Raw genomic sequence first — 17,015 nt, 5'->3', positions numbered from 1 at the left:
GAAAAATGACTAAATAATCACAATGATAGCTAAAAGACAAACATAAGTATACCAAAAGACAAACACAAGACATTAGGGTAATTTACCAAACAAATAATAAAAACTCACATTTTTATAATAATAAAATAAAATATAATAGATAAGAAGTATGCTAAATTATTTTCTCGCAAAATTATTTGAAAGATTGATTCCCACTTATCGTGTGACTACTACTTTATTTTTATATTTTTTTAGAGAGACTATTTCTTTGGATATTGATAACATAAGAAATTAACAAATAGTTTATGCCATAAACAAAATATCAGCAATTTACTTGTCTTGGAAGTTGACACACGACGCAAGTGGCGTGGTGTCTTTTTTATCTTGTAAAAAGGCTAAATCAGATCCCTAAACAATTAAACTTTACGCACACAATGATTACCATCATAGTAATTCATCATGAGAATGATGGGTTCATCCTCATCAAAGTGCGTAAAATATTGTACAAAAATCAGCGACACTGAGCATGCATATGAACTTTTTACTTTGAGTAAATCCAGTCAAATTATAAATTATTTTCTTTGTTTAATATTTCTAATTACAAAGTATACATAAAGCTCCGGTAAGTTTGAAAGCAAAAATTTGTGTGAGACAAGCATTTTATAAGACAGATATCTTATTTGGGTCATCCATGAAAAAGTATTAATTTTTATGCTAAGATTATTACTTTTTATTGCGAATATCGGTAGGGTTGACCTGTCTCATAGATAAAGATCATGAGACTGTTTCACAAGAAACCTACTCAAGTTCTACTCAAGTTTCAAAGTGTATTGGGATCAAAATCTTAAACTTGCCACTTCTTGAAATTAAGGTGAAACTACATTTAATAAAAATAATTATCGAAGGGGGACAAGTGACATCCAAATCAAGACACGCCCACGCGTTTAAGCGCACTAAGAGAAGGAGTGGGAAAAATGGGTGGGGGCGGGGGGGATGGATGAATGGATGCTTTGGCCTCCAAAACCACCAACAATATATATACATAAGCAAATCACCAAATCTCAACTCCGACCAGTCCTGTCAAGATTCTCTGATGCTCGACACAAATCAAACGGTACATGACAAGACACGTGGCCGACAAGAAAGGAGATTGCACCATCATCCTAGTGGTGGAAACTATCATCATAGTAGTGGCACTCATCAGGATCTTCCTATTCTCAAGGTGGTGGGAGCAGATTCTGCTGCTAAAGTGATTTTTTTTCCTCAAGAAAATAATCTAAAACTTGATTTTTAGAAATATATATAAGCTTTTATACATTACACATCTTGTAATACTTGCCCAATTGAAATATGAGGAAAAAGATTTAATCTTTAAAGTAACTTTTTTCATATCAAAAATTCGATCACTTTCAGAGTAAGAATGTATGTTTAAGTCTCACAAGATTGAAATCCCGATGGCCCCACTTCTTGGGAAAACGCTTTTCAAGAAATGGTGGGGCTTGCCCACTTGCATTGCATGAATAAGAATCTTAGGAATAAAAAAAAAAGAAGGTTGATATATCTTGTATATACATAGTTAAAAGTAGGTTTCATTGTTATCTTTCTATGGAGGAAGGCGACTGCCCGTCTGGTTCGATCCAATATTCATGAAAGATACTCATCTTTGCTTTGTTCCAACATTCAAGTATGTTATCATTAGCTTTCAATTTGATGCATTACAATATGTTGACAAAGCTCACAAAATAAATAAGTATCCACATATTTGTAATTTGGTGTCGTGTGTTTTCAGTGGCAGGCCTTTCTTGATTTAAAACAAAATGACCCCATAAATAATCAGCCACGCTTCCCTCGTTTCCTCCTCCTCCTCCTCCATCGTCGATTTCGTTTACGGTATCGTTACATGCTTGAAGAGTAACTCAGCTCGTTTTGCTGTGAGCTCGACACAAAACTTCAATTTGTGGCAAGTTTGGTTTATTTTATTTATTATTTCGATGCTTATTTTGACAACGAAGTGTGGAAGTTATGCTATTTCTCTGCTTAAAAGTTAATATGGTCATGAAGATACTTTGCGAACTTTATAGCACAATTCCAATAGAGTATGGACAGAGAAATTCACAAAACTGTCGATTGGAAATTTGTTAAGAACTCAAGTGTACTTACAAATCTGGTATCAAATTTGGCTAAAATTTCCATATATATGTCAGGCTATTGAAACATGGTGCTTTACTTTGCTTCACAGTTTTCTGGTCCAAACGTGAGGTTTTCACTGTGCTTGGCTTCTTTACATAGTTGTCATGTTTTATTCTGTTCCCTTGATATGTGGAAAAGTCATGCATCAAAACTGAGTGTGCACCATGAGCCATAATTTCTATGGTCTTTATAAGATTCCAAGTACCCACAAAACTAAAGGCAAAAAAAGTTCATGCAGTCGATAGATTGTTGTCTGATTAGGCCCTTCGGGATTAGGATCTTCGTAGAAAATTGCTCGTCCTACCCAGCCCACGTGCAGCAGAATTTAGAATTCTTGGAATAAGTATGCTCTTTTTCTTTCTGATTTTTTTCTTGTGATGCAGATCAGAGGGAGTACACCTGTTCTATCTAACCTCTTCCTTGATACTTGATGAATGGTGAAAATGTGATTTTTATTGTGTTTCTTTTCATATTGAACAAAGCCTCAATGAAAAATCATAAAAGGGCTGGCTTCGATTTGTTTTTTAGAGTTTACTTTCTGCCTGCGCATGCACCATTTAATTTTACGGTGATAATTTTTCTTTGAAGGAATAGGAACAAGTTCTATGAGCTTTTTCATCTCGAACGCATAATAATTGTTACGAAAATGAAGTTTATGAAACTGGGGAACCGGCCAGACACCTTCATCACAGAGGAGGCTACAAGGTAAGCATGACTTTTCTGCTGCAGTTGTGTAGTGCTGATCAAGATAATGCGATGACAATTGACTGCGGATCACAATTTTCAGGAGCGTTATATCTGATGTACCGAGCAACCTTACCATTCAAATAAACAACATCAGCTATCTTCTCCACAAGGTAAATTTTGGTGCTGGTAAAAATGTAGCTCATTCAAAGCCAACATAGATCACTCGTATAATACTTGTTTCTGGCATGCCTAGCTACAGTATCCTCTTCTTCCAAAGTGTGGGCTACTGCAACAACTCACCTCAGATTCTGAAGATTCGATCAACGTCACGTTGAACCTACACGATATTCCGGGAGGAGAGGAGGCTTTTGAGCTTTGTGCTAAGTATTGCTACGGGATCACAATTAACCTCAGCGCCCACAATTTCGTATCAGCCTTTTGTGCTGCCAAGTACCTTGGAATGACTGAGAAAGTCGAAACTGGGAACTTTGTCATGAAATTGGAGGCTTTTCTCTCATCTTGCATTCTTGAGGGGTGGAAGGACTCGGTTGTGACTCTTCAGAATACTAGACGGATATACGAGTGGTCAGAAAGTCTCGGTATCATTCAAAAATGCGTTGAATCCATTGTTGACAAGATACTAACACCTCCGCACAAGGTAAGAATCTGTACTTCGTATCTGGTTTGACTGTGACTAGGCATAAAAATTTGATTTAGATGAACGCCCTCTTCAGGTTTCATGGTCTTATACATATACCAGACCAGGATACCAAAAAAATCGTCGAGAGTCCGTGCCAAAAGATTGGTGGACAGAGGACATATCTTTCCTAGATGTTGACATGTTCCGATGCATAGTTATGGCTGTAAAATCAACAAATATGCTGCAGCCACAGCTAATTGGTGAAGCTTTGCATGTCTATGCGTGTCAGTGGCTGCCAGGCATAGGATTGAACGAAGGGTCAACTTCTCAAGTGGAAGATCAAGATTCTTCGGACAGGAAGCAGAGAATTCTTGAAAATATTGTCAGCCTGGTTCCAGCAGATAAAGGATCTGTCTCGGTTAAGTTCTTGCTAAGACTCGTTAGCATCTCAAATTTTCTTGGAGTGTCTCAAGTGACAAAAGCAGAACTTTTGAGGGTTTCAGGTTTGCAGCTCGAGGATGCAGCGTTGGATGACTTGCTGCTTCCTAATCGAGTATCAAATGATCAAACTTCGTATGACATCGAATTGGTGCAGACAGTGTTAGAGAGTTTTTTGAGGCAATGGAAAAGACAAACTCCAACAGATGAAAGCCTGTCACTAAGATCGATTAATAATGTTGGAAAGCTCATTGATTCATACCTTCAAGTGGTTTCGAAGGATTCCAACCTGCCGGTTAAAAAAATGACGTCTTTAGCTGAAACACTGCCAGGAATTGCACGTACAGATCACGATAACCTGTACAAGGCAATCAACATTTATCTCAAGGTACTGTTCTAGTAGTGTGATAATAAATTTCATTCAATAATATTCTTGCAAAACTGCATATTAGTCTCTAACAAAGGCTATAGGTCTAAAAAGTTAAAACTCAAATATTTTCGACTATAGAACAAATCAAAATATCACTCTGCGACATTGTACCATATAGAAATAATATAGGCAACTGTAAATTCCCAATATCCCCTCTTAATCATTATTCCAACTTGCAATTCATGATAATCGAGCACATGATCTCAACCATAACACCAATCGTAATAGTAACAACTAAAACTCATATTTTTTCAATTTAGATTAGTCTACTCATCGTGTTCTAATTGATATAACAGCCACCGCTATATTATCGATTGTTATTGCCCAATATTTTTCAATTTAAAAATGTATAAACATTTCCTAATCTTATGCATTCTGATTTCGAGTGTTCATTTGAAAACTTCTTGCATGTACGTTTGACAACAGGAGCATCCTGATTTGAGTAAAATGGATAAGAAGCACCTCTGCCGGATTCTGGACTGCCAAAAATTGTCGCCAGAAGTACGTTCACATGCAGTGAAAAACGATCGATTGCCTTTGAGAACCGTGGTGCAGCTTCTCTTCTTCGAACAAGAGAGAGGCTTAGAACAAGAGAGAGGCGACACTACAACAAATATAAAAGACAGATCATCAGATCAAACCTCGGTTGTCAGAGATGACATGAACAAATTAAAATTAAGCACAAACAACCATCATTCGAGTAAAGGGAAGGGTGGTAGAAATTATGATGATAAGTTCCAACTAAGACCAGAACTAAGCTTTAAAATAAGGGAAAGTGCGGTGCAAGAAATGAGAAAGGGAAGGAAAATTAGAGATGAAGGGATATCTGAAATTCAGCATTCAAATTTGAATCCTCATGAGAAAGCAAAAGAAAGAAGAATCTCAGGGAAAAATCATAGCGACAAAGGCAGAGAACGATAGCGCACAAGGATCAGTAAATTGAATTCCAGTAAAAAAAGCTTGAGTAAGAAAAGTCTCAGCAAACTTAGAGCAAAGGCAGAGAAATATAACACACCAAGAATCTATATACTTCATGTTAATAATTTTCTTGTGCAATGGGCAGGAGAGATCATTCTGAGTTCTGCGTCTGAAATTGTAAACAAAACACCACATGTAACCCCATTTATGTATAGAACTATTCATAAATCCTGTTAATTGTCTACCGTCATGTTCTGGACTTTTCTAGAGAATTTGATTTTAGATTGAAGCAAAAGAATGACAATTATCAAACATCTATGAACAAGAATAAACAGGTATTCTTTCACAACCGCCATGACTGCAATACAAGTTCTTCAGCCTTACCTAGTACAACACAACAATTGGCAAAACTACAGATAGAAGCTTAACATGAATTCTTGAATAGTATACTATGATGGTACATAATCTAACACAGGATCTAAAGTCCAATTCATCTCATTTATCTGCGCAATATTCTCTTTTCTATTGTAACATGCCAGTTTTAGAAGAAGGGACCCTCAGAACCCCACTCCAGAAGACTCTGATCACACCAGAAGTATGTAAAATCCCCAAAAAAATTAGCAATGATATAATTCTTCCATTGCTCAAACTAAAGCCTGCTGCAACATCAGCAACCCCAACAAGAAATTTGCAAAAGAATGACAATTATCAAACAGCTATAAATAAGAATAATCACATATTCTTTCACAACCACCATGACCACATACAATTTCTTCAGTCTTATCTAGTACAATTCAACGGTTGGCAAAATACAGATACAAGCTTAACATAAACCCTTGAATAGTATACTATGATGGTACATAACCTAACGTAAGTTTTAAGGTCTAATTCATCTATCTGTGCAGTATTCTCTTTTCTTTTGCATTGTGTCGGTTTTAGAAGTAGGAACCCTCAGAACCCCATTCCAGAAGACCGATCACACCAGAAGTATGTAAAATCCCCAAAAAATAATTAGAAATAGTATAATATTTCCATTGCTCAAACTAAATCCTGCTGCACCATCAGTAACCCCAACAAGAAATTTGCAACCACCAACCGAAGGGTTCAAGAACGTGACAATCCCGAGCCCATCAAATTCGCAGCTCTGTGCATTCTGTGTTTGAAACTGATAGTAGCTGTTGAAAGCATATGATATGTTTCCCTTCTCACCGATATTATTGCAAGATCCCCCATAGCTGAGTGTTGTGCAATCGGCATAACTACAAGCAAGTTTGAAGTGGTTTTCCAGGGTAGAAAGATCCTGGGTAGGATTAGCCACGCACCATCTAGAAGGAAGATATTGAACATTTTTTGCATTCTTTAATAATCCATACCCGAGGTTGAGCGAATATTTTGCCTGCCCATCGAAAGAAAATATACCCCAGTGTCTCTCAAAGTTTCCGGGGAGTATACTTTTAGCCCCTTCATCAAGGAGACTGAAAAGATATATATCCACAGGAGGCACACCTGGTCTTAAAGGCGTCCCATTGTTTCTTAGAACATGATTCACAAGACCCTGGTTGAAGGCCCTCGCAGCATTGTAATTAGCACTAACAGCTCCATCTGTTGGCCAACCCACCTCTCCTATAACAATGGGCATTTGACCATATCCAAGCTTGCTGAGAGCCGCAACCAAGGTGTCAAAATTACCATCAAATGCATTATAGTATACATTTGATCCGTCCATCACAGGATGAGCTGTACCCTCAAAAAATGCGTAGTCCTGAGGAAAATCTGAGTTTCCATAGAGACTTAAAAATGGGTAAATATTCACTACAAAAGGCGAACCATTTGAATTCAGGAAAGAGACGATCTGAGTCATAATTTGGGTAAGCTCAGGCCTGAAGGTTCCTTGTGATGGTAGATTAGATTCATAGGCATCAGCATTGCATGGTACAACCAGCTTTACCATGCCCACAAGATTTGCTTTTGCTAAAGACTGTTGTAGATTCATCAGAGCAGGTAAAACATAAGATTGAAATTGACCAGAATAACTATTCAGAAAGGGCTCGTTTCCTACAGCAATATATCTGCAATGACACTGTAAATATCAGCAATGTGAAGAAAATTTAAACAGTAAGCAGCAATGTTGATTCAAGTTTTCTACTACTTATAAATAAAAATTTATTATCACTGCCAAAGATTTCACCAAATGAGGCTCCAAAATTTTTCTAGATGTATTGAGAAACTACATGTCCATTTGTCGAAGAGAGATAATTCACTTTCAGGCTATATTCCAAGCATCTTGCTTTCTGCGCATAAATTTCAAGGCAAAGAGGCAGAGACTTATAGTCTATAGAGTTAATGAAGAATTGAAAGTGCACTTACGTCCCAAGGATTTATAAAACCGCAAGAGCTAAACCTGATCGTGGAACAGGTAATTTGCGCGTTGTTTAGTCTAACTGAATCAACACAATTAGTCTCAACGAATCCATCTTGATACATCTTCAAATCATGCTCAAATAATTGCAGCATTTATAATTTAGGACATCAGATAATGAGTTTTAAAAAAATACTCTTGCCTTTGCCAGAATCGGCCGAAGCAACTTCCGACAGAACAGAAGCAGTCAACAAAAGAATGCATACAAGGAGAAAAATCCAAGCTTGAAGACATCAAAGTGCAATAAAACTAACCAAGCATAAAGATCAGAACAATTCACAATAAAAAAAAAACAAAATCTAAAATTGGAAAGCGCAACTAGAATTACCGGAATAAAAACATACTTGATATTGACACCCCCTTTAACCATGTAACTGGAAACATTCTGAGCAACCCATAAATCAGAAGCAGAAGTAGAAGCACTCAGTAAAGCAAGCATTTCATTTGGGATCCCAACCATAACTTCAATCCCACTTCCCATTAATGCCCGCATCGAACTGGGGTCGGCATCAAACAGCTTCACCTTGGATATCTTGTTGTCTTTCAAGAGATCCACCACCGTCTCCGGCAACAGACGGTGGAGTGCCAAAGTTCCCCAGTTCACGCCTACGCCCGACTCCACCAACACAGCCACTGCAGACATGCAAAACAACAGCAATAAGATTTCGCCGGAAAAACGTGCTGTCGCCATTTTCAAACGCCGGTCGAGGAATTTCAGAGAGTTCACAGTTCATTAACGTTAAACCGTTTCGTTTGAAGGCGGTCGGTCCGTGTGAGGGAAAGGTGATCAGCGTTTAACCCGGCCGTAAAATAAATATATAATTAAAATCATATAAACGGCAAATTTAATTAAGTTTTTTTAATTAAAAAGAAGGAAGAATGGAACTTGGTTGCTTGAGCTTTATGGGTCCATGGTGCCAACAATGAACGGCCAACTCTGTTTTACTTTTTGTACATGAAGGAAGAAAAGAACTTGGTTTTTCATTGATAACTTATGGACCATATGATGTGCATCGTCATTATGATTTTTAATCGAATCTTGTTATCTTCTTTTTTTAGGCGAGCTAGAACTCGATCAATTCTCTGATGTGCAATGTGGTTGCATCCAATCCCTTCGATCTTTTTTCCAAATGAGCTCGCTTGAACTCAATCTGGAAAAAATATCTTGGAACTTTGATTTCAAAATTTACAATCTTTTTTAAGCCAAACTCGACCTTAAATATTCAATTTTTATAAGAATGTGGTCAAGTACATCACACACCATATGATACAAATGGCTATAGAGGATCACACCAGCAATACCTGTTGTTTGTGGTATTCAAATATGAGAGAAAAGCAAGAAGAAAACAAAGAATATGACTTGTAGAGGCAAGTGTTGAACATTTTCTCCTTAAGAAGAATTTGGCCCTCACAATGTGCTAGAGGTTGTGGCAATCTTCTCCCAAAATACAACTACAACTCTTGAATAATGAGCACTCAAATATTCAAGTTCTATAACAAAAAAATGAAGGAACTCTCTCTTGTTGAAGAAGGAAGAAGAACAATATGCTTATTATATGTTATGTAATGTATTTTTGATTTTCAATAAATCAACATTTAATGTTTTTCATGTGAAAAGAAATGATCTTTCATTCATAGGGATGTCCTTTGGCCATTGTAACTGACCACAATCATCAAACAATGCCAAGGGAATGAAAAAATATCAGAAAAACTCAGAAAAATCCGAAGGGACGCGTCTGTGCGTGCGCCTACTCGCGTGCTGCCGAGAGCTCTCGGCATTCGCGCGGGTGAGCGCCTGCCCGCACCTGCGCGCGGATCCGCGCGCAGGTGCGCGCCTGCTACTGTTCATGCCGCTTTTTTTTTCGTTTTCGTTTTCGTCCCTTACACGTTCCGACTACTCGTTTGAAGTTCTTTCAACATTTGATGAACCCGTTTCGAGTTTAATTCAGAACCACCGAACTTAATATTCGTTCATTAAGCTTTGTTCTTCGTTTCGAATTTTTCAATCAAACACATTGATTTATTTGCTTAATTTTCATTCATTAAGCATCAAAATTCCAACAATCCCCCACATGAATGAAATTAATGCATGAATGCTCGTGATGCATAAGAGAGAGTATATACGAAAAATTATCACATCAGGAGAGGTAGCTTTTGGCTTTGAACCTGCCCAAGTGGAATACAATCGAATTTACTAGGCCATGAAGTGAACTTGATGTCTTGAACTTCTTGGCGGTTCATGTAAACCCAGAAAACTGTACCCACATGATAATCTTTCTTCTATTTCCATTTTGTTTTATCGGTTGTGTCCGTTTTGGCCATGGAACACATCTTGGATTCATACGTGTTTCATCGAGGCGGCCCTTTCTCACACGTACATAGGTGATCTACTTGTAAAAGGATATCCTACTTACCCCGCTTTTGCAAGCTACGGAATCATTAAAAGTACAATACTTAACATCACTACTTTTGTAGGCAACTTCACTTATCGTCTTAGGAATGAGGAGTGATTCATCAAGTTCTCATAACTTAGTTGTCCCATTGAACCAAGGTCTTGGGATCTCCAATCTACAAGGTTGGGTTGCCACTATGAAAACTTTATTTGGTAGGTTTTAAACCCATTCCTCTTGACAGACAGTACATTTGATCCCTATTTAATGCTTTTCTAAGCGGATCCGCTAAGTTATCCTTTGATTTAATATAATCAACAGATATAACTCCATTAGAGATCAACTGTCGCACAGTATTATGTCTTCGACGAATGTGTCGAGACTTACCATTGTACATACTATTTTGTGCCCTTGAAATTGCCGACTGACTGTCGCAATATATCAAGATTGCTGGCACTGGACTTGTCCAACATGGAATGCCCTCTAAAAGTTGCGAAGCCATTCAGCTTCTTCAGCAGCTTTATCTATCTCTATGAACTCCGATTCCATAGTAGATCTAGCAATGCAAGTTTGTTTCGATGACCTCCAAGAGACTGCTCCTCCACCAATGCTAAATACATAGCCGCTGATGGATTTGGAGTCATTGGTATCAGAAATCCAATTTACATCATAGTATCCTTCAAGTACTGCAGGATACCTTGTGTAATTTAGTCCATATTCTGAGGTGTGCTTTAAATATCTAAGCACCCTTGTCAATGCCTTCCAGTGTGCATCACTAGGATTACTTGTAAACCGACTTAACTTGTTAACCGCACAAGCGATGTCAGGTCTAGTACAATTAGTGATGTACATAAGGCTTCCAATAATTTTGGAGTATTCCAGTTGGGAAACTGGTTCTCCACGATTCTTCGCCAAATGAACATTCACATCTAAAGGCGTTTTTACTGGGGTAGAGTCATAAGCGTTAAACTTCTTCAACACTGTTTCTACATAATGAGATTGAGATAGGACTATTGCTTCTGGAGTTCTAAAGATTTTAATCCCTAGAATTACATCAGCAATACCCATATCTTTCATATCAAAATGTTTTGTCAACATTTTCTTTGTACCCGTAATCAACTCTTGGCTATTTCCCATTATTAGCATGTCATCCACATATAGACATACTATCACATAAGATTCTCGAGTGCCTTTAATGTAAACACATTTGTCACACTCATTAATCTTAAATCCATTTGACAATACTACCTTGTCAAATTTTTCGTGCCACTGCTTGGGCGCTTGTTTAAGTCCGCATAGTGACTTAATTAAACGACAGACCTTTCTTTCTTGTCCTTTTACAATGAAGCCTTCAGGTTGCTCCATATATACTTTTTCTTCAAGTTCACCATTTAAAAATGCCGTTTTAACATCATTTTGATGTATCTCAAGGTTATGCAAAGCTGCAATAGCAATGAGCACACGAATGGATGTTATTCTTGAAACTGGTGAATACGTGTCGAAGAAATCATGACCTTCTCTTTGTCTATAGCCTTTGGCCACAAGCCTGACTTTGTATTTTTCAATACTTCCATCAACTCTCATTTTCTTTTTCAATATCCATTTGCATCCCAATGGCTTGGTACCTGGTGGAAGATCCATTAGTTCCCAAGTATGGTTTTGCAAAATATAGTCTATTTCAGAGTTGATGCCTTCTTTCCAATAAGGAACTTCAGGGCTAGCCAGAGCATCTTGTATGTTCTTTGGCTCATTCTCCAACATAAAAGTATGGAAGTCTGGACCAAAGGACTTTGAGATTCTAGCACTTTTGCTTCTTCTTGCCTCTTGCTCCTTTGAAGAGCCTTCCAATGGTATAGCATTTTCATTTAGAGTTGGCTCATGTGTAGGTACTTGACCTACATGCTCCGTCTCAAGTTTTCGCTTGCTAGAACCATTTTCTTTCCTTTCTTTACAAGGAAATATATTTTCAAAAAATACTGCATTTCTTGACTCAATTGTCATGCCCGTATTCATTTCTACATTTTCAGATTTGTGCACTATAAACCTATAGGCACTACTATTATGTGCATATCCGATGAATATGCAGTCGACCATCTTTGGTCCAATTCGCTCTTGTTTAGGCTTTGGTATTTCAACCTTAGCTAAACACCCCCACACTTTGAGGTACTTGTAGGAAAGCTTATGACCTTTCCACAATTTGTAAGGAGACTTGTCATTTTTCTTGTGGGGTATCTTGTTCAGGATGTGATTAGCCGATAGTATTGCTTCCCCCCACAGGTTTTGGGGTAGTCCTGAACTTATTAACATAGCATTCATCATATCTTTCGGAGTTCGATTCTTTCTTTTGGAAATGTCATTCGATTGTGGTGAATAGGGAGCAGTCATTTCATGAATTATACCCACAGATGTGCATAATTCATCAAACTGTGCTCCGTATTCGCCCCCTATATCGCTTCGAACCCTCTTTATTTGTTTCCCTAGTTGATTCTCAACTTCAGTCTTATAACATTTGAATGCTTCAAGAGCTTCATCTTTCGACCTCAAAAGATATACGTAACAGTATCTTGTATTATCATCAATGAATGTCACGTAGTATCTTTTCCCTCCTCTAGTTTGTATAAAGTTTAAATCACCAAGAGCGGTGTGTATTAATTATAAAGGAGTTGTACATCTTTCAATCGAGTGGTAAGACGCTTTGGTCACTTTTGCTTCAACACATTTCTCGTATTTGTGTGTTGGATCGACATTGTGTTTAGGCAATAATTCAAGTTTCATTAAACGTTGCAAGGTATTAAAATTTACTTGTCCTAAACGAACATGCCATAAATGAGAACACTCAAGCAAGTAAATAGAACTTTTGTCTTTATTACTTTTAACAACATTTTGGCATATAGCCATTACATTCAACTTGAAAAGGTTCTCATCGAGATATCCTTTTCTAATAAAATGACCATTCTTGGTCAATACAACCTTGTTAGACTCAAATACTAGTCTAAACCCGTGTTTGACCAACAGAGACCCCGACACGAGGTTCTTTTTTATGTCTGGTACATGAAGTGCATCAACAAGGGTTACTTCCAAACCCGATGTCATCTTCAGTACCACATTTTCGGTGCCCACCACCTCAGATGTAGCGGAGTTCCCCATGTATAGTTTTCTCCCGGTCGATGGAGTGTATGTGGAGAACATCCCCTTGTTGGAGCATATTTGTCGAGTTGCTTCAGTATCAACCCACCACTCGTTGGGGTTTTCCACCAAATTGGCTTCCAAAATAACTGCAGACAAATCGAGTTGAGAAAAATCAAATGGTACCGACTTTCTTGAACTACGTTGGCTTGAGGATTTCCCTTCTTTGGCTTCCTACAATCCTTAGCCATGTGATTTGGTTTTCCGCAGTTATAACAAGTGCCTTTGAATTTCTTCTTATTTGGTGGTTGTTGGCCTTGTTGTGGTTGCTTCTCAAACTTCCTCTTCTTCCCTTGAAAACTCGATTCAACAATGTTCACCCTTGCTATCATTTTACTTGCCTTGGCCTCGGTGCTCTTGTTGTCCTCTTCTATCCTCAATCTCACAATGAGATCCTCCAATCCCCTCTCCTTTCTTTTGTGCTTCAAATAATTCTTGAAATCCTTCCACAACGGAGGGAGTTTCTTGATCAACGCAGCAACTTGGAAAGATTCGTTTAAACTCATTTCTTCCGCATGAATCTCGTGCAAGAGAAGTTGTAGTTCTTGCACTTGACTCATCACAGATTTTGAGTCCACCACTTGAATTCCAAAAATCTCCCAACAATGAACTTCTTCAAGCCCGCATCCTCCGCCCTGTATTTCTTATCAAGCATATCCCAAAGTTCCTTGGCGGTCTTGACTTGACAATACACATTGTACAATGCATTGTCAAGTCCATTTAGGATGTAGTTCTTGCACAAGAAGTCACTTTGGTTCCATGCATCCAAAGCGACCCTCATGTTGATATCTATCTCTTTTTCAGCAACGGTGGGAGGATCCTCCTTCAAGAACCTTGACAAACTCAAGGTTGTGAGATAGAAGAGCATCTTTTGTTGCCATCTTTTGAAATCCGCACCAGAAAACGTTTCTGGTTTCTCTCCTGGTGCAACTGTTGCATGTGGTGTTGTAGATGTTGACTCCATTGAAATTCTTCTTGCAAATGATCAAAAACCAAAATTTTTTTCTTAAGATTGTTGTTTGTAGTATTCAAATATGAGAGAAAAGCAAGAAAAAAACAAAGAATATGACTTGTAGAGGCAAGTGTTGAACACTTTCTCCTTAAGAAGAATTTGCCCCTCACAATGTGTAATATCCCAATCTTTTATCTTTCTATTGTCAATGATGTTATTCTATGGTTTGGTGTTATGGATATATGGTTAAGTTATTATTGATCATGGTTATTTTTATGGTTTATGAGTATAGTTGATGGAAGGGTTGGTATTGCATGTTATAGCATCAATATGGTTATTGCATTGTATTCATGGTTATTTACTCTATGGTTTTGGTATGGTTAAGTAGATGGTTGTGTATTTGAGGAGTTTTTTTTGTCATGAAGGTATAATGTTGGGAGTTGGATTGATGGTATGGATGGTTTGAGCCAAATAGGTAATTGGGGTGCAGAAACGGTATGAAAATTTTGGTAATTGTTACGGTTTTTAGCATAATGAATGGGATATTGATTCAAATGGCATGAGGCCAATTGCATTAGAAAGCTAAGATCCAAGGCTACAACTTTCTTATTTTGAGTTTTGTTCAAAGAGTTGAGGAAGATGAGTCAAAAGTGGCCCGAAATGTGTCGTGTGTTTCTTTGTTCCTGCACTGACACATGTTGGGAGAATGGGCATAAATTTTTATCAGACCTCCAAATGACCTGAAATTTGGGGAGCTTCAAGAAAAGACATAGGGCTACAACTTTCATGTTTACCACTTTGGCTAATTCGCAAGAAAAATTGCAGTTTTGGCCCCTGACAGTGGGTACACGGACCCCTACACCGGGTCCGGGTCTTGCCATGAAAAATGAGTGATTTCCCGAGTGTACACGGACCTTTACACGGAGGGGGGCACGGGGTCCGTGTATTTTGCGTAGAAAACATATTTTTAAGAGTTTCTAAGCCAATAAGTTAGTCATTTCTCTCTTCCCTCTTGCAACCATCGACTTAGGAACTAGGGTTCTTCATTTCTTCACTTAATTCCTTTCTTTCAAAGGTTTGAATCTTCAAGTTGGAGGTGTGATCTTCATATCCTCAAGAGCAAGTAACCAAGGTAAGGGAATTTATCTTTTGGCTATTTGGTTGAAGTGAAGGGAATGGTGGTTTAGGCCTGAATGGTAATTTATAGGTTGAAGATGTGTAGTTAATGGTATATTCTTGATCTTGTGTTATAGGATCAACCACAAAGAAGCTATCACAACAAGTTCTATTGGTTGTAAGTGGGATTTTTCCTTGAATGCATCTCATGGCCTATATGTATGATGAATGATGTTGTTATTGTTCCTAGCTCCTTTAATCCTATTAATTATATACCTGTTATGTAATGGTTCATTGATTGAAAGAAAAGAAAAGGAATTTTGATGTCAATTGCTAAGTAAGGAGCTAGTTCTAATTACATGCACATCACATGTTTGATACAATGATTCAATGGTTTTTTTTATGGCTTGATAGTTATATGGTAGTGGTGGTGCTTCTAGCACTTCTAAACCCACATAACGGAAGTTGATCAACATTTAACATGTACAGTGACTGATTTTGACTGAAATGTACATGTATACCATCGACGGATGACTTATCAATGCCATACAAGGAAAATGAAAAAATGGTTGATAGAATGCCATCTTATAATTGTTATCTATATATTCCATTGAACGATGGCATTTCCTATGGTTCTATTGTAATGATTCCTTTCTTTACACTATTGTATATGTAATTGTTATTGAAAGTTCCACTTACTGAGTTTTGTAAACTCATTCCAGTTATGTCATGTGATGCAGGTAAAAAGGAATAGCGATAGAAGTGTCGAGGCATGGAAGGTGCATGTGCCAAAGTTTGGAGAATTATATTTTGTTAAAATGGTTTTGAGTATTGCACCTTGGTTCATGTTTCGAACAAGAAAATTATGTCACATCTTTTGTAAAACACTTGGTATTTATGGAGATTGGATTTATGTGTATTTTGGAAAGATTGATTGTGGTAATGTTTACTCTGTTTGCTTGGGGTTTTTGGTAAATCTATAATTAGGTGCAAACTTTGCCAAAATTTTATTAATTATTACTTTTCTCCAAATCTTTTAATAAGGCTTCCGCATTATTGCATTTATAGTTTATTGTCATGGGGTAAGGGTGTTACACAATGTGCTAGAGGTTGTGGCAATCTTCTCCCAAGATACAACTACAACTCTTGAATAATGAGCACTCAAATATTCAAGTTCTATAACAAAGAAATGAAGGAACTCTATCTTGTTGAAGAAGGAAGAAGAACAATATGCTTATGATATGTTATGTCATGTATTTTTGATTTTCAATAAATCAACATTTAATGTTTTTCATGTGAAAAGACATGATCTTTCATTCATTGGGATGTCTCTTGGCCATTGTAACTGACCACAATCATCAAACAATGCCAAGGGAATGAAAAAATATCAGAAAAACTTAGAAAAATCCGAAGGGACGCGTCTGTGCGTGCACCGGCTCGCGCGCTGCCGAGAGCTCTCGGCAGTCGCGCGCACCTGTGCGCAGATCCGCGCGCAGGTGCGTGCCTGCTACTGTTCATGCCGCTTTTTTTTTCATTTTCGTTTTCGTCCCTTACACGTTCCGACTACTCGTTTGAAGTTCTTTCAACATTTGATGAACTCGTTTCGAGTTTAATTCAGAACCACCGAACTTAATATTCGTTCATTAAGCTTCGTTCTTCGTTTCGAATTT

General features: G+C 37.7%; 2 protein-coding genes across 10 annotated transcripts; one reads left to right on the top strand and one right to left on the bottom strand.

Annotated features, from left to right (window-relative positions):
- Positions 1-1,523: 1,523 nt before the first annotated feature.
- Positions 1,524-5,519, top strand: LOC142532522 (BTB/POZ domain-containing protein At5g47800-like). 9 transcript variants are annotated; one of them, XM_075638854.1, is made up of 8 exons: positions 1,524-1,663; positions 1,769-1,869; positions 2,553-2,606; positions 2,764-2,874; positions 2,957-3,026; positions 3,110-3,514; positions 3,591-4,322; positions 4,791-5,519. In XM_075638854.1, exons 4-8 carry the CDS (start codon positions 2,816-2,818, stop codon positions 5,283-5,285), a joined length of 1,761 nt encoding a protein of 586 aa, XP_075494969.1. In that variant the 5' UTR covers positions 1,524-1,663; positions 1,769-1,869; positions 2,553-2,606; positions 2,764-2,815; the 3' UTR covers positions 5,286-5,519. The 9 variants fall into 9 exon arrangements, with proteins under 9 accessions (XP_075494969.1, XP_075494952.1, XP_075494960.1 ...); XM_075638837.1 differs by having other exon boundaries at positions 2,758-2,874; XM_075638845.1 differs by lacking the exon at positions 2,553-2,606 and having other exon boundaries at positions 2,758-2,874.
- On the bottom strand, positions 5,444-8,613 carry LOC142532570 (glucan endo-1,3-beta-glucosidase 6-like). Its single transcript, XM_075638873.1, has 3 exons — positions 8,046-8,613; positions 5,585-7,351; positions 5,444-5,536 (listed from the first exon to the last, which is right to left on the bottom strand). The coding sequence occupies exons 1-2, from the start codon at positions 8,390-8,392 to the stop codon at positions 6,259-6,261; spliced, it is 1,440 nt and encodes a 479-aa protein (XP_075494988.1). The 5' UTR covers positions 8,393-8,613; the 3' UTR covers positions 5,444-5,536; positions 5,585-6,258.
- Positions 8,614-17,015: the final 8,402 nt, after the last annotated feature.

This window comes from Primulina tabacum, chromosome 2 (assembly GCF_025594145.1).
Source record: "Primulina tabacum isolate GXHZ01 chromosome 2, ASM2559414v2, whole genome shotgun sequence".
In the NCBI taxonomy this organism is placed as follows: Eukaryota; Viridiplantae; Streptophyta; class Magnoliopsida; order Lamiales; family Gesneriaceae; genus Primulina; species Primulina tabacum.
This window is presented reverse-complemented; position numbering and strand designations above follow the sequence as displayed.